General features: G+C 35.2%; 2 protein-coding genes across 9 annotated transcripts in view; one reads left to right on the plus strand and one right to left on the minus strand.

Annotated features, from left to right (window-relative positions):
- The window catches only part of LOC136026085 (FGGY carbohydrate kinase domain-containing protein-like), a 99,894-nt gene that overhangs the window by 53,755 nt on the left and 27,223 nt on the right, over positions 1–18,916 (plus strand). For 5 of the 8 annotated variants that reach the window (XM_065702310.1, XM_065702359.1, XM_065702332.1 and 2 more), the window contains 2 exons: positions 8,275–8,429; positions 10,188–10,345. In XM_065702310.1, coding sequence (XP_065558382.1) covers positions 8,275–8,429; positions 10,188–10,269 — 237 coding nt within the window. In that variant the 3' untranslated portion in view covers positions 10,270–10,345. Of the gene's footprint in view, positions 1–8,274; positions 8,430–10,187; positions 10,346–18,110; positions 18,274–18,916 lie in introns of those variants that run through there. The other 3 variants (XR_010617202.1, XM_065702292.1, XM_065702343.1) reach the window with 3 other exon arrangements.
- Positions 1–18,916, minus strand: part of LOC136026093 (FGGY carbohydrate kinase domain-containing protein-like) — a 461,793-nt gene that overhangs the window by 6,585 nt on the left and 436,292 nt on the right. The gene's annotated exons all lie outside the window — the stretch shown is intronic.

Below are 18,916 nucleotides of genomic sequence, written 5' to 3' on the forward strand. Positions count from 1 at the left end.
TTAATATTGCGCTAACTGACTTTTCTCTATTAGTGTTTTAGTCTTTTGCTGATTTTAGAACAATTAAAATAATTAATAATATATTAGTTAGTTCAATACGTTTACTGATGCTAAACATCTAATTTGTTATAATTAGTAACAACTCATTGCAGTATCAAGACGCCTGAGCTAAGCTAGCTAACACAGGTACGCACGCTCTTTCTCCATCCTAATCGGTTCGAAGCCTCTCTCTCGACACCCTCCCAAGAAGCTCTCATTTCTCTTAAATTTCGCTTAAATTAAGGCTGACACTAAATTATTATTGCTATAATTATTATTACACTAATAATTATATTAATTAATTATTATTTATTTTACTTTAATCTTATTAGTATTATCATAAATACTGCTTTTATTTAAACTTTTTCTCGTTTACCATTTTAGACTAAAGATAAACGCAAATAATTAATAAGCATGAATTGTAATTGGTTCCTGGGATACAGTCCTTGTTAAAAGGTGGAATTAACGGGGGGTTACCCTTTATGTATTATAAGAATTTAAGGGGCTAAATTTACTATCATCTACTATTCGACGTCATATGCAAACTCTCTTTTTACAACAAACATGCATACACACAACTCGTTTTTATATAGATAGATAGATACAATACAAATTAACTGCCTAAAACTTGCGAATATACAACATTCTTCGCTGTTCAATTGTCGCTGCATATAAATAGATTGTCAGGTTTACCGACCCTCGAACATGCAACGTACAATTGTCCATGGGAAAAACAATCAGTATTAAGATCTATACCACATTTTTCTAATGATTGACCTTGAGCTTTGTTGATGGTGATTGCAAATGCTAATCGAATTGGGAATTGCAATCTTTTAAATTGAAAAGGCAGATCCGTTTGAATCATGGGAATGCGAGGAATAAGAACAGCCTCACCCTCAAAAGGCCCTGTCAAGATTGTGGCCTCTATTACGTTTTCCTTTGTTTTTTTTTCGGCAAGTCGCGTGCCATTGCAAAGCTTTGGTGGGTTGATATTTCTTAACAGTATTATTGGTACGCCTATTTATAGTTGTAGCACGTGTGGTGGAAACCCTGAAAGATCCACGGAATTTAAAAATTCAGATGGATAATTAACCGCCTCATTTGGTTCCAAAACTGTGTCGACTGACTTGTAAAGGACTGCCTGGTCTCGAATCTTGGTCAAAACAATATTGTTGATTTCGTGGACGTCTATATTTTTGGGTGCAAGAATCGCTCTTTCACTTAGCCATTTATTATTTTTATAATTGTTTAGAATATTCGGAAATACTTATTCAATCAATTCATTTTTGGACGTCACTAAATTACAGAATTCAGCAGGTAGTTGTATACGTCCTGAAATTGAGTCTACTGGGAGCTTTCCGTTTCCAATTGCCAGCAATTGATCTGAAAATATTTGACCAGAGTCATTGTTTTGCAATTGGACACGCATATTTGTAGTTAATTTTAATGTTTTTACGTGTGCCCATAAATTAGAATTTTTCAGGCAAGCATTCATTTCGTCTGCAGGGGTTGATCTTGGTATTATAGGTAATGTTTGCCTGAAATCTCCCGCGAGCAATATTAATATGCTGCCAAAGGGTTTCGAATTCCCTCGCAAATCTTTCAAACATTGATCCAGAGCCTCGAGCAATTTTTGTGTGCCATTTTGCACTCGTCCCAAATAATAAGTTTGCATTGCTGCAATACTTCACCCATCCCAGATGATTTGGAAATATTGCACGTAGGAGTTTCTGTAGAATGCAAATTCAGAGGCAATTTCAAAGCGGAATGAGGAGTTCTTCCACCAGGCAGCAACGTTGTGGCTATTCCGGACGACGCAATTGCCAACGCTATATCATTTTTTGATCGAATTGATGCCAGAATCAGTTTTATCACAAATGTTTTACCAGTACCTCCTGGCGCATCCAAAAAGAAAATTTCTCCAACGTTGTTATCGACACAATGCATTATCGTATCATAAATGTCGTTTTGTTCCGACGTTAACTTGGAAATGTTATTTTGTACATACGACAATAGATCACTCGTACTGTAACTTTGTTCACGATCCAATTCTACACATGTCGAAACAGCAGCGGTACGATTAGGTGAAGGCATTCCCAAATCCTGAAGAGGTTTGTTTGCCATATATACGCACAAATCTTCTATAATAACTAAAGTGTAGTTATAAATTTCTGATGTAAAATCAAAAGTCATATCTTGGCTCCATCCCAAAAAATGATAGGATATTGTAGGGCATCGTAGCATCGATGAGGTTGAGCAATTCTTACCAACTGAGCGTTTCGCTTATGAAGAATAATATCTCGAGGTAAAAACTGACCACTGACTATAACGATTGCCACTTCGTCGATAGTTGGAGCATTGTATCTACGCACATGTTGGCCAGGAGCCGTTTTGTCAGCGGAAATAATTATTTTATGCGTATCAGTAGGCATCAAATCGATGGCTGTTTTGAACAGACGCACTAAATTATTATTTTCGTGGAAAAGATGTTGCAATTGGGAAACGATTGTCCTTTCAACGTTGGGAGAAATTTCGCAACGTGTATTCAATTCAGAATTTCTATCACTGATGAAGTACAATTGTAAAAATTTATGATTCTCGCCTGAGAATGGAAGAAGGGACCCTGCTCTATGATAAATTTGCCCTTTTACTTTGAAAGTTGGCATAAATTGATCTGGGTTTTCGATTTGGGCACCAAACGACGTCATTTGGAAACATGAGTTATATTTTCTGATCTGTGATAAAAACGCTTAGATTCTGACGTAGTTCCAGTAAGCAAAGTCTTCAATGGCTCTGGTGGTGCAGCCAATAGAGGAAGTTTAACTTTTCCTGAGGCACAACACATTCCCATTGTTTCACCATTGAATTTCAAGGACTTGCAATAGGGACAAATTTTAGACATAGTCCCTTGAACACATCTACTATAATCATCGACTGGGCTGTACCTGAATGCCAGGCGATAATTTTCAGGTTGCTCTTGTGATTCCTCGGCACGCTTTCTTTTCTTACTTTCTCTATCAGCCGCAAGCCGGTTTTCTTGCTGCTCTTGTGATTCCTCGGCACGCCTTCTTTTTTCACTTTCTCTTTTAGCAGCAAGTCTGGTTTCGCGTTGCTCTGGTAGTTCCTCGACACGCCTTCGTTGACGTAAATTGCACATTCCTTATCTAGCATTATCTCTTGAAGCTGCAAGCCTGTTTTCACGTTGCTCTTGTGATTCCTCGTTACGCCTTCTTTTTTTACTTTCTCTTTCAGCAGCAAGTCTGGTTTCGCGTTGCTCTGGTAGTTCCTCGACACGCCTTCGTTGACGTAAATTGCACATTCCTAATCTGGCCCTTTCTCTTTGAACCGCAAGCCTGGTTTTGCTTTTTGGTAACATTCTATAACATTGACAGTTGGAGAAATCTCCACGTGCCAAGCTTGCTAAAGCTCAACAATTTATAATAAACCTCAAAATTTTAAGTATCTTTTTTAACGTTTTCAAATTACATTAATCTATTGTCAAAATATTTCGAAATATTTATGCAATTCCCAGTTTTTACATTTAAACCCTCAACACAAAAAATACATACAACTTATTTTTATATATATAGAAGATATAATCTGGCGTAACAGACAAAGTGTAACAGACATAACACACAGACAACATATTTTTATATATATAGATAGATAAGTATTATTGCTAGTGATTTAAACAGGTAATTTATTTATAAATCATCAACTTTCTTCTTTCTTCAGATTAAAATGGGAGATGTCAATGAATTTAGCCTCTCAAATGCTCGTACTCTCGTACTATTTTTTCCTTTTTTTTGTTGTTTTATTCATTTCACCTTACAATTATTGTAATTGAGTTTGTAATCAGATTATCATCTAATTATAATAATTACTTATATAGCCGATTATAATTACTGACAACATATAATAATGATTATAGTTTATGATTATACAATTTAGATTTTTCTTATATAATTAGATAATTGGTTATTATTATTGTTGATGATGTGCGGATTGCTGAAATCATTCACCCTTATTTTAGAGTCCTGTTTTAAGTCTACATTTTTGTAATTAATTATATTTTTAATTATATTATTATTAATGACTTTTCAAGTAACTTCCTTCACACTTATTTCGAGACCCTCTTTTCTCATATTTACGTTTTTAGCAGTGACCTCAATTCACGGGAATTAGGGGGGGGGGGTAGATCTCTTATCTTTTCAATTTTAGAATGGAAATGCCAAAAGGCAAATTTCTTTCCTGAAAATACTAGAAAAAGTTATTTTTCTAAATGTTGAGGGGGGGGGGGATGAGTGCCCTCCCAATCTTCAATTGACGCCCCTGGCTGCTAGGATGTTTGAAATTTTTGTTTCCCTCTCTTCACGTTTGTCACTGGATATGGGGGAATCCCCTAACTAAACGCTCCACCCAAAGGGTGGCCTTGACCTCACAAGATGGGTGGAGCCCACCCAAGGGACACTCAATAGTCAGACTCCTCTGGCTAATCATGTCCCAGGCCTAGGGTAGGTTGGGCTTGCGACCCTCCACCCGAACCTAATTGCAACGAATAGTGATGTTATTGCCTCGGATGATCGATCTTCTTTTTACCCATCAAGACCTCAGCATGTCTCCGGACCGAAACTTGACCATCGTTTGAACCTTATTGACCAAGGTGGTCTTCGCCTGGCCACCTGGAACGTTCTGACCCTTAACTTATGGAAGGACACGACAGGTGCCTTCTTAGCCATGGCAAATATTCAGGAGGACGTCCACATCCTTGCAAGAGACCGGTCTAAATGGAGGCATCATGTAGCATCACTCTCGACGCCGGAAGCATTTCGGCAGGAGTATTAAGTCAAGTAAGTCAATTGCATGATCGAGATGCAGTTCCTTGGCCTGTGGCAGCTGAGGACGAACTCTAAGTATTACCAAACAAAGATCAATCCCTTTGCCTTGTCACAGGGTTGTCATTTTTTGTAAATTATCTTCGTACAATACTATCTATATAACCACAGGGGAGTACAAGCGACAATTCGTAGAATGTGCATAAAAAAGAAAGTCCTCTCTTAAAAAGAGGATTTTTGGATCTAATTCCTGGGGGGACTTTTTTTCCCTCTAGAAAAGATTTGGGCTATATCCCAACGTCTAGTTCGTTTGGTAAAGTATTTGAGTATACGGTGATTATACTACTAATTCTAGAACTCACTGCAGCACCAAGCCGCAAAACCCCAATACCGTTCCGCACCCTCCTCCATCCCGGTCTATTCAAAGCTTCCATCTTTACACCAAGGGTGCTACTATATCGCCCCGACATATCTAACATCTTCATTGTTTTCAAAAGAGTTCTTTTAAGCTGGCCATGGTAGAAAAAAAGGAGGCATATCAGTGCTACCCAGGCCAAAAAGCGATTTTCCGTTTAGTTTTTCCGGTTTGCTGATTCCAATGGGTTACTTTTCATTCTTATCAGATTCCATTTTAGATGGGTTTCAGTCTATTTTGAAATCACCATAAATTTGTTTCGGAATAAACTTTTACTTTTAAGATTAGCCGTTATAGTAGTTACCATTTCTGAATCAGTGTTAGGTAGTGATTTTTTTTTTATATTTGGCAGGTTTTTTAAGCGTGTTTTTCTACTTTTGGTTTCTAAGGGCTTTGGCTATCCTTTTACTAGGTTGCGCATCCGCTATTAAAATACATTCTTAATTATACATTCTATTAAAATACATTCTTTACCATAATTAAGAGTCTGCTCTTTTCTCTTGAGTAATAATTTTGTGCTTCAAAATTTAGTGCATTAAACGAATTTGTTCTCATCTATTATACGAAACTTCTGCTCAAGTTGTTGTTAGACAATGGTTGCATATTTCCCCGTCGTAGTGGAGACATGGGTTCGATTCTCGGAAGGGGACTTTTTTTACTGAATGTTTAGTGCATTTACGAATTTGTTCTCATGTATTATGCGAAACTTCTGTTCAAATTTCCCTGTCGTAGTGGAGACCCGGGTTCTTTTCTCGGAAGGGGAATTTTTTTACTGAATGGAATCTAATGTAGTCTCTTTTTAAATTAAATTAAAATATAATATATCATTATTAATTTTGTTTTAACAAATTAAAGTTTTTGTCTTATTAAATTTAAATAAGAAATGTAGTTTTAATGTACTTTTTATTACAATCTGACGTCGATTTCGTGGGGTTTCCGGATTTGCATTGAATCCTAAGTTTCTTTTCGGAATAAACTCTTTCTTTTAAAATTAACCAAAATAATAGTTACCATTCCTGAATCAGTGTTAACTTCTGAATACCGTGTTAACTTCTACCACAATTTTCCTGGTTGTTCCCCAGGAAAACCCCACTCCTGTGGCGGCCATACCGTGTTAACTTTACCACAATTTTCCTTGTTGTTCCCCAGGAAAACCCCACTCTTGTGGCCATACCGTGTTAACTTAAACACAATTTTCCTGGCTGTTCAAGCCAAGGGACTATGAGTTCCCCTTATAGAGGTTCCGGACAAAGCGGCTCTAATAATTAAGTTTGTAGTTTTATCTGAAATATTTAGGAGTTAGGTGTATTATATTTCTTAGTATCGGGCGGGATTGTCTCTTACTAGGTTGCCGCCACCTGTATTTCAATAAACAATTTATTCTATTCTAAAAATAAGTTTTTCCAAATTTCAAAAGCGACTGTACATAGCCATTTCCTTTAAAAAGATTCATTAATATTTCTTTGTGATGTTCTGATAGCCCGCTAACCCTAGTGAAAAGTAGAAAAAAAAGAAACAACAGCGTTACAACTAGAAAAGTCATTTTCCTTGTTGTTCAAAGTGAGGTATTGTATTTCTCATTTTTAAGGTTTCTGACCATGCTGATTCAAATGGAGGACTTTCCAATTTAATTTTAAGCCATTTTTTAGAGGTTTTTACTCAAAATCACCGTGGGTAACTTTACGTTATAAACTTTTGATAGCACCCTCCCGTCCATTGCCCCCAAAGTCATTCTATTAAAATTTTGAGATACCCATTTTGTTTAGCATAGTCAAGAGATCCATTAACTATACATTTTGGGATAACATGACGTCCCGCAGTCACAGGGGGAAAGTTTGTAAGTTATGAAGTTTGCTCATTTTTATGTATAGTATTTATTTTTGGAAAGTACACAGTCATTTTTTTAAGGGGAGGGGGAGGATAAATTCATTTTGGGAGGATTTTTCACTGAAACGATTTTTCTTGGGGAGGAAGTTTCGAGAGGGACTTTACTTTCTTTTAAAAATTCTATTTTGTGGAAAAACTTTTTTTTGAACTACTAATAAAGCAAACAGAATGATGAAATGCATATGAATGTGCAAATGTTTTCCAAAATTATGGCTCTTTGTGAATTTATAAAATTTTTTTTTTACAATGTCCTTGTTTTCTGATAGCGCCTTTTCCTTCACGATTTCAGCCTATTTATTCAGAACAATCAACTGAATAAATTTTTTTGCAGTTTTTCCAAAGTTATCGTGATTTTCCAATGTATTTTTAATGGGAATAGTGCATGGTGTCATGAATAAACCCCTTTATCATTTTGCAGGACCATATGCTAGATTCGATCACCCCGGTGACGTCATCCACATGAAAAAAAATTTCCAAAATTAAGGATCCAAATAAATTTTCCCAACGTCATGATCTATCAGATTTTTTTTTTTTTTCTTGGGACGGGGGGGATGTTAGTTTTCCTTTTCCAGAAAAAAAAAATCCTGCCATTTCTGAGAAAAAAATATACAAATATACACGTGCGTAATGACGAATTAATCAAGTTGTGTACGATTGCAGGCTGTAACGTGTCCTATTTCTAAAAAAAAAGATGTTCTCTATTGTAGAGTACCTATGCTTTGCTTTCGACTAGGGTAGAACAGGATAGACAAATCCACCTTTTAATTGAACGAATTGTTGTTTTCACGAGGATAGGAAACACGAGGTCAAATCTCATCCTCGTGAAAATGGGCCCTAATTACTTCGTAATTTTGAAACTATCAATAGAAAAATATCTACCCTTTTCAGGTATGAATAAACCTTAGACAAGTCTTGGGGATGGGGGGGCATTTTTATGTCCTTTTTACTATTTACAAGACACTATTTCTAGGGTTTTCAGGTTATTTTTCAAAATTCCCATGAATCTGTTTGTCAAGGTAATTAATAAAATGAGTCAGGGGGGGATTTTTTATTTTCATGTCCTTTGCACTTTTAGTATGACTTCCTTTCCCTTTTAAGGTTCCTGTTCTATTGCCTGAAGAAAATGAATCGGTATTGCTAGGGTCAGCCATCCTTGCCCGAGTTGCTGCTGGTCATTCTGAAAGCCTTGCAGGTGCCATTATGAAGATGTCTTGTTCAGCCAGTTCAGTTACGCCGAATGTCGTGACCAAGAGGTTTGTAGGATTTTACTGATTTTGGTATAGTACTGGTAAAAAGCTAAGACCCCCTCTGATGTTTTATGTTTAATAAAATCTCGTTGCCAGATTATTTTAATTAACAATTCTAAAGACTCTGAAGTAGCAGCTTCACAAGTTAAACAATACTACTTTTCTTTTCTGTCACCAAAATGTATATTTTACTGATAGAGGGGTTGAAAATGTCATAATTATCATATAAGTGAAAAAACTGAGCAATAGATAAAACAAAGAAATGTAAAACAAAACTAAAACTAAAACAACAAATTGTAAAAAAAAGGTTTTCAGAAATTCCACATGAATTTTCTTGAAACATATAAAGATCCTTATTTTAAGCAGTATTAAAATAGAGGCAGCTTATGGCAGCTTACGCTTACTCTTATTTTGTACTTAATTATACGCATTTTCGAATGGTCTAAAGTTGAGCAGAAATTAGGCTGACGTAGAGCAAATTGCAGAACACTTTTGTTTCTATTTGACACAGAAAGGTAATTTTTGACCGCACCCCTCCTTTCTGGTAAATATGGTTTATTTTTGAAAACCCAAGTCTTCTGTTCCTCATTCTTTTTTGAGGCAGTTTGGTGCTCGGAATGACTTGGCGGATGCAAAGTTGTAGCATCGTTTGAGGCAGAATCAAATGCTGACAACTTAACAATCTTCAGTTACTAGAAAATATGGTACTATGTACACTAAAGAAATTGTTTTTTTAATTTTATTTCCACTTTTTTGCAAAAGGGACAAAACATTGCCTAGTGGGTTTTTCAACTGCATTTTTCATCAGGAATATAGATTTTCTTCCACCATAAACTACATTCATTTCACAGGCAGATGTCAATGCTTTGTCGATAAAATGTCACTAATTTGTCAATGATTCAGTTTGTCTATTTATTTGTCAATTTATCATTTTTATGAAATGGTACATATTTATGAAAAAATTAAATGCTTCGATATTATTGTGAAAAAAAACTTTAACTTCTGTTAAAAAAAAAGTAAACAAATTTCTGTTTAAAGGTACTCGTCAAATGCTACAGGCCCGAAAAGGCAAGTGATGATCTGATAGCGTAGTTCAATTCATAATCTCGGGCTAAAATCGGTACCGAATAGCAAAAAGAAAAGAAAAATAAATAAATAAATATTAAAAAATCTGAATTCTTCTCTGACCAGGCCAACGTCGTCATATACTTGTCAGGTTATGCATATGCAGCATTACACGCCTTTGCAGGTTTTAAATACAATAATGGTTTTCGTCGTTTTCTGACAGGTGCGTCAGCTGGAAATCACTGCCATCTGTGAGATCAATCATTGCTGGCACTAGTGTCAATTTGTATAATTATATTTATGTATATATTTATATAATTATATGTTACCTATTTAATTATACTAACTATAATCAAACTAACTATAATATAGTTAGCTAACGTAACTACTTATGCTAACCTCACCTAGCCTAATCTAATCTAACCTGTCATCATCAAACCTTGCATTGAACTGAAAAAGTTGACTGGCTATACTGACTAAATCCAATTAGAAAAAAAAAAGCTATTTCGAGATTCATTGGTGAATGTCGACATTCATCAGTTAGCGGACATTCACGGTAAGAACTCTCCTAGATAAAATCTTAGCAAACGGGTTTCGCAATTATATGAGTAGTCTGAAAATGTCGGATGGGACCTTTAGATGCAACAGGGGTGTGTAGGGCTAAATCTGAATTCATCTTTTCTTTCTTTCCTTTTTTAGGTTTCATGACGCAAAATATGACGTTTTTCGCTCAATGCTTGATTTACAAAGACGTTGCTCCGTTGTCATGAGCAAAGAATAAAAATCATATCTACTTGAAGACTTGAACTAGTTGATGATATGCTATAGTTTTATATTGGGCGACAAAATTCCTTTTTTAAATTTATTCTTATTATTACTAATTAATACGGCTTCGTATATAAGTGCTGCAAATAGGCTGTAAGGGAAATTGTTTAGGACATGCCTCAATTGAATAAATTCTCTCTAATGAGATATTACGCTTCATATCAATGACTGTAGATTTTACCAGTACGATCATTATCAAAAATATTTGTCTACTCTGTCTCGGCGCGTATAAAACTCCTCTCCTTTTTTCCATGTTAAGTTGGTTTTAACAATTCAGTGTATATTTCACAGTAACTCGAGCAACTTTGAATAATGGTGCGAGATTGTATTATTCATGAATGCGAAAGCAGAAAGAAATGGGCTGAGCTGGTAAAGTGGTTTGCTACTCTCCCATCTCACAGGTATGCTACTACTACTACTACTACTAATAACTCACTGCAGCACCAAGCCGCCTTAGGCCAACACAGCTACGCACGCTCCTCCTCCAACCTAATCTATTCAAAGCCTCCCTCTTTACACCCTCCCAAAAAGTTCCCATTTCCTTTAAATTTTTATTTATGACATCCTCATGAGCCTACATTCATGCCGGCTACATCATTTCCCTTTGAGAACAAATTGATAAAACTATGGAAATGAAATATTAATGTGAAGCGCCAAATTTCCTAAGCAAATGTTACCAAGTTATGGTATTGCTCCAATAAAACTTATTTTTACCTTAATTATCCTTATAGACACATTCTTTGTTTTCTTTTCATTCTCAAACAAATGTTATCTTTACCTTTTGCATTATTACAGCCATAGTAATTCTTTTCTTTTTTCTTTTTTATATCTCCAACATATTGCATTTTTCCTTATCCTCTAGACCTCCAGGCTGCGAATACCGATGCTACTCGCATGTCTATCCATGAAAAAATCTAACGTCGTTTATGTTTCTTCTTGTTTATTTGTTCTCCAGAGTCCGGAGCAGCTGCATCTCGATCCGGCTTTGTCTAATGGTTGAGATAGGAAATGATGTCTCTCTGTTTATGTCTCTCTACAGAGATATCAATAAAATGAAAAAGCTCCACATGTTGTTGTCCAAAATATACCTAACACTGATATGCACGTTCTATCCAAACGATTTTGACTACTAAAAAAATGGCTTTGTGGGAAAGGATCTCCAACAGAAATAGGGATATGCAGAATCAGCAGATTATCTTCAGTTGCATAACTTTATTATTTCTTGAAAAAAAAGTTTCTTTTTTTCTTAGCACTAAGGGCCCTTTACGATTATACTTTGCTTATTGAAAAAATCATTTTGAGCATCTATTAAAAGTAGTTGATGATAATGTCGACAAAACTAGAGAGAAATACTATATGGGAATGTATATATTGACGTAAAAAGGAGTAAAACCAAATATCAAGTACGGCTGGTCAGATGCTATGGCATTAGAACCCCGTCTTTAAGGTCATGGATTTGACTGAAAATAAGCTTTTTCTTTTGGAATAAGTTAACTTTTGAGTGAAATATAAATTTATCAAGAAAAACAAAACTTTTGCACATGAGGATGGATAAGGAATTCGATGATAGAGAATAAGGGATCTTTTCTATCTATAAATGAATGTTTTCAAAATTATTGTTTGGGTAAGTCTACCTGCTTTTCTCATGGTTGTGGACCAAGATAAAGCTTTCTTGAACACTTCTGTTGGAGAGGGGTGGTAGGGGGCAAATACAATCAAATAAAAAAGAGAATGTCTCAGTAAAGACTTAATTAACAGGAAAAGATCATGTTAATACTTTTACTTTCATTTCTCTGCACACTTTGTTCAAAGTTTCTTGCTGGTGGAGAGGGAGGAGCCGAAATGAATGACCGAAATTTTACCAACTAATTGTTGATGAGAGTGAAAATAATATAGCCAATCAAGTTAAGCTATATTCAGTCAATGTTGGCCTTAAAATATTTATGGCTGCCAATCTGACTAAAAATCGTAAAAAGGTGTGATTGTTCTTGGACTCAAGCACAATCCCTGATCACAATAAAAAAAAAGCTTTATTAGAAGAGCGGAATAAAATACTAAAATAGAGGCGGAATAAAATACTGCTGAAAGAAAGGAACCTGACAATAATTAATGCTGATAAACAATATAATCTAAACATTGACAAATTATATATTTTTTAAAAAGAAATTTCCGGTTTCAGGGATTTTTGACTGAGTTTTAAAACTGTCACAACATTTTTGAACAACTGATATTAAGAAACTGAATATTACAGACAATCCCGAAAACACTCCAGCTACATAAAACGGAATGTTGTACGAACACGTTGTGTCGTAGAAGAAACCAGCTAGGGGTGGTCCAACTATGGCAGCGAGAACGCGGAAAATGCTAATTATTCCAAAACACCTTATCAGTTTCTCGATACCAAACAAGTCGACAATGACAATTGTTGTTAGTGTAGTAAAAGCGGCTGAAAAAAGAAGAAAAAATCATGTACAAAAAGAAAAGAAAAATATACAAAAAAGGTATCATATTATTAGATAAGAAGGAGACATACTTCTACTAATGTTACTGCTTTGATTATCAACAATTAACATAAGCACCCACACTCGTGAGTCAAACACAGCTGTCTAAGTTCCTTTTTCATCCCCATAGTATAATTATATACCAGTAACGAAATCTTTATCCAAACATGACGCATATTTTGAAGCGCGTAATTAGGCTCTGAGCATATACGTCAGAGCTATAATTTCAGTTGCTACTTGGTTTTTCATCGGAAACATTTTTGATTGCCCGTGCGTGAAAGTGGGGTCATGAAGGTTGTGTGGCTATAGATCTGTGTCAAAAATTTTCAATGGAGAGTAGCCTATAGAACTTTTCGCTACTGGATATTACCTTTACTGTGCTTCATCTCAAAATATTCACAGTTTTAACCTTTAACCCTCCATGAAATTCCCATTTCCTTTAAATTCATCCTTGTAACAATTCCTACATCTATTCGGGGACAACTTGATTTTCCCATGGCCCCAGGTGAACGGCCAATTCCGCGCAATCCATGGCAATCATCTGTGAAACCTGCCTAAGCCATCTTAACATTTATTTCATCATAGCCTTAGAAAATGGGACCGAACAACATTTTTTGTACAGCTAATTGATTAATATACTGTCAGTCGAAAGAATACTTAGGATAATTTCGCTGGAAAACACTTATAAATCAGTTATTAATACCATTTGAAAAGCGTTGCTTCTAAGCCCATAAATATCCGAGTGTTTCCACTCAATATTTGTAAAAGACTTTTTTATTAAGTGCCCAATCTTTGTTTATATACTGATTCTTATGATTGACTAACTTTTTCAACCAACCGGAATCGCTTAATGACTGTTAATGTGCTACTCCGATTGGTTGGAAAAGTCAATCACGTGATACGAGTCAGTATATTGGACCCTAAATAAACTAGTTTTTTACAAATAGTGCTTGAGATCACATGGATGTTTGTAGGTTTAGAAACAACTGCCAATAGAAAGGGGATTCCCCAAAATTTGTGTCTGCTGCCACTTGAAAACCTTCACTTCCAAGTCCACGTGGTTCCAAACCCTATTTGTTAACATTTTAGCACACTGAGGATAAAAGTGCTTCGAACAAGCTATGCTGCAAGTCAATCACCACCAGTTGATGAAAGCAATCAACTGGTTTGGAAATGGTTTTTAATCCCCAGAAGCTGTGTCTGATACCAAATTCCATTTAAAAATATTTTGAACATTATTCGGACTCAAGTTTGGCAGATTAATTTTAGTTGTGTGAAATAGGTCTGGTGAATGATTTTGAATACCCAAAAGTTTTGTCAAGTGCCTACTTCTTCTTAAAAATTTAAGACATCTCAATTATTAATCTCAGATAAATTGGGTTGACGCATCCTCTCCATTTCCTAAAATCATACTGTTTTTCTTTAAAAAATTTAACTACACTGTATATTAATCTAATAAATATCATCATGATAAGCACTTTCCTTCCTACAGAAATCAAACTGATACCTCTTGCATATCACACTCATTCTTGCAGCCTTTCCTATAAAGGGGTTTAATTAAAGTTTTCCCAAATCCCTTTGTACTTCCTTTTTTTTCAAAAATCACATCCGCAATCTTCAGTAACATATCTCTAATTCACAATATTTCAGACACTCATTTATAACAACATCAGCACTGACTCCTTATTACTACTCAATCCTCTTAGTTATGCAACTCATGTAACTTAGTTAAGTTATTATATGTCATATACATATCATATATAACATATCATATTTAAACATACCATATATGTTATATCAATTGATATAACATATCAATATTTATAACAACATCAGCACGGAGTCTTTATTGTTTCTCAATCCTTTTAGTGGTGTAACTCGTCGCAAAATAAATTTCCCTTCCATTCCAAAATCTACAATTTAGTCCTATAGATTAGATTTTAATTTTATTAGGGATGATTAGGAAACGAGTTAGTAGAAAAGAGGGCAGGCTATTTATTGCATTTTTGGATTGAAAAGGGGCGTTTGATGGAGTTGTTAGAAGTTTAATGATAGAGTCGTTGTTAGCACTAGGGCTACCAAGTGTATTTGTTAAGATTATAGCATCTATGTATAATATAGTTAAGATTTTAGTACGAGTAGGCAAAGATTTCTCTAGGGGTAGTTAAGGGGTCTTAGCGTTAAACAGGGATGTAAATCAGGTTTACATCCCTGGTTTGATCCATACTTAGGGTTTGAACCCTAGTTTCATAACAAGAGGAGGAAGAGAGGTTTTGGATCTAGCAATAATCTTTTTACAACATGAGATGCTGGTAAAGGATTCGCATGTGAGAGATATTCCGTCATTCTCTGACCATCAAATAATAAGATACAAAATGAATATATCCCAAAGACCACGGAAACTTCTTAGGGATATAAGGAAAACAAATTGGCACACTTATAACGAAGTCTTAGCAAAAAAAAAGATAAAAAAAATAAGCTAAAGCGAATAAGAAAATCAAAGACTGTTCACAAAGGATACCCACAGGGGAGGGGGTAATCTCCCCGTATATGGGAACCTGGATAGGAACAGCCAGGTAAATTTATTAAAACAGCCAGGTATATGTGGGTGACCCACTATCCTTACTGAGAGGAAAATGTCTAAGGACACTTTTTGAATTGGGACAGTACATGCTGGAAAAAGTCCAAATATGATCACAGAATCATAAACTACGCTTAGCATCTGAAACGAATAAAGTAGCAGTAATCACAAAAAGGAGGAATCCATCAACCCATGGTTTCCTAGGAGAATTATTTTTCAGTTTGACAGTTTTTACAGGGCATGTCCTGTCATAAATTCGGTTCAAGTGACATAAAACTTTTCGAAAGCTGTTGACGGGTCTTTTTCATAAAGTACAGTCTCTCATGAAATAACTTTCATTTCCTCAGGAAAATTTTTCAAATTATTTGCTTTCAAATCTCTAAAGCTCGTTTGCTGACCTTTAAACGTCTGTCTAATAGTCACTTTCAAACATGCTAATGTTTGGAGGTGATCCGATACAGGAGTTTGTATTATATCCGCATGTGTTGATCGTATTCTATCCCCAGTGACGAATCTACTATCAATAAGCGTTGCACTGCGCGTAGTAAGTCTTGTTAGAATAGTCGCTGCAGGATACAGATTTTAAGATAGCATAAGATTTAAGAAATCCAAATTAAAACCTATTAAATTCTTCAAATCATAATTAAAATCTCCCATAAAAACATATTCAAGCCTTGAACTACTCACTAAACCCATTAAAGATTGAAAATCATGCTTAAAATCTTCAAGCGATACACTCGGAGATTTATAAATCAGAATAAATCAGAGACAACTTAATAAATAGTCAAGAAGAGGCTCTGGAAAGTTTTACCAACCCCTGCCATGATTTTGCAAATGGTACCACAATTTTCCATTTGGTTGAATAAACAGCATTAAAATAGTAACATGATATGAACTGAAATCTGAATCTTGGCTGGTAAATACGAAATGTGGTAGAGAAATCTGGGGAAAGTAAACAGGAAGGGTGTGCGAAAGCACAGTAGGGTTGGCCCCCAGCCCCCCATTGCACTTCCTAGATGAATGGCCAAGAAACGGAGATCAGCACCGCCGGTAGGGATTGTAAAGTCTAATACCGTATTCTTTACCTTACCTTACAGTTGTTAAAAACGGCCAGCCAGTTGGTAAAATCTTTTGCCTCCAGCTAAAAATGCCAGTCCTCTTCTACCCAATACGACTTCTTAAATCAAGATAATAACCTGAAAAAAAATCCTCATTTGAAGTATGTATCACTCGGCTTTGCTGGTTTAAAACTAATTTCTGAATTTTCTGACGCTATATCACCCAATAAATGTTCATCAATATCAAATGGCTCACCTTCATACTGCGCCATTTTTTATCTTTCAAAATTCTGCTCACTCATCACATTTCAAATATTCATCTCATAATAATAAGGGAAAGAGATACTATAACACTTGGATTTCTAAATTGTAGAAAGAAAAAATAAAAATATAAAAAAGCAATAAACAAAACATAATAAAAAAATAAAAGAGTAAACAAAGAAGTGAAAAAAGAAAATAAATAAATAAGGAAAAAAAAGAACCAACAAAACAAATATTTATTACACCCAGTCAGATAAGAATCGAATTTTCTTGACATGGTTTTGACCAGATGGTATTTCAAGCATCTGGCCGCGATCGGACCACATATTTTTATGCGTGGTTACGTTTCCTTTTTTGTAAGTGCCTCGCCAATAAATATACCACTACCCGCCAATGATGCTTTTTCATTGTAGACTTTCCGAGCCATTTCCTTATCAGTAAACCCAGGTTGTAGGTTTCCTAAGCAATATTTCTGTTGGCCTACAGGAATTTCAAACGAAAGGGGGACGCACTTTGTCCCTCCCAACCACTCTATGTCTTCAGTATAGATGACCACACCTTGAAAATCAGAGCTATTGTTATGAGAACGCAAAGGACAATTATTGACATTCGGGTCAATAAGGATTTTAGAATATGTTTCAAAAACGGTTTACGGTTATAGTTATTTTAAATCTGATTCTAGTTTAATCTAGGAGTTATTTCTTCACTTATGAGAGATACAAGCTCTTTGGTTTTTAGCCATCCCTCTTGAGTCCTGTTTTCGGGCACCGGCACATGTTTGAGACACATGTTTTCAGCCGCACATTCAAGACGTGTTTCAAGCAGGTTTGGTAAATATTTGTTTTCAGGTTCTTCATGTTCATCCCAGCGAGAATTTAAATGTTTTCATTTACGGGCTCCAAACGTGTTGGACACGGGTCTGTCCAACTTCGTATTGGGTGCGGAGTGACCTGAAACCAGTGCTTTGTTCTAGGCCTGAAATGTTAAATTTGGAGTGTTAATGTTCTGTATGTTTTGTCACGTCTTTGCTTACTCCTTATTTCTACTGTTGTAGTGTGCATGTAAGCAACGTTTGAATTTTTACCCGTGAAAGGGCGTCCTATTTTAGATTACGTATTGTTAGTAATTTGTGGATACCTTTACGACATCTTTGCTTTGTTTTGTTATCTATCATTGTACTCTATCGTATTCCTGTTTTGTTTATAGATCATTCTATAAACAAATAAAGAACATTCATTCATTCATTTTTTCAAATAAATAAAATAATATAAATGTTATAATTTTAAGCTCAATACAGATGAGGAACCCGCCCTTTTTTTAAAGCTATAAAAGGAAAGGAAAGCTTTTTAAAGTTTTCTTTTAAAACCTCCCATCTGCATTTTATTTTTGTTTTTAGTTAAAGTATAGTGGGGCAAAGAGAAGTATCCTGATGTTGAGTTTAACACAGATGAGGAACCTACCCTTGATAAAGCTCAATTGTTTGCACTCACAGGCTTGACACCAGAGCGGCAGAAAATCATGGTTAAAGGAGGAATACTGAAGGATAATTCCTTGAAAGGGTGAGTTCTTACCCTATGTATTATAGCCATAATCACTTTTTTTGTATCGTTATTTATTGTGATTTAGCTCTGGACTAGAACTTTTACTTTTCCTGAGGTCGTAATAATTTTGATGATTTAAAAACTATCATGAAAATTACAAAATCTGAAATCTCACAACGTCAAACCAGCTATTTTCTGGCCATTTTTACTGACAAATTCAGACTTTTTGTGTTCTGGATGGAGGGAAAGCATGTGCAGCGGTAAAAACAATGAAAAAAAAAATGAAAAAAAAATACTTAGAAATTACACAAGTTCTAGTTTCAGAGGAGGATGTTAGACTTTAAGGGCCTGTAGATAGGCCTGATTTAGGTTTGCATTTGATCTGTTTTACTGAACAAAAATATACCATGTCGGATAAAAATATGAAATCTGTATAATTCACGAATACCTTGGACATGAATCAAATGCAAATAATAATATCTTTGTGTAATGAAAATATATCATTATTATTATGGGCTGACTCGGAAAACTGAGTTGATGCTCAGGCCAAAAACAAACCAAAATTTATTGGGTAGTAAGGATAAAAACACCTAGAGATTCTGTTTTTCTAGAGACTTCTGGTAGTGAAATTAGGGTTTTCATTAAGGATTTCAATTGTCCA

Source organism: Artemia franciscana, chromosome 1 (assembly GCF_032884065.1).
Source record: "Artemia franciscana chromosome 1, ASM3288406v1, whole genome shotgun sequence".
NCBI lineage: Eukaryota > Metazoa > Arthropoda > Branchiopoda > Anostraca > Artemiidae > Artemia > Artemia franciscana.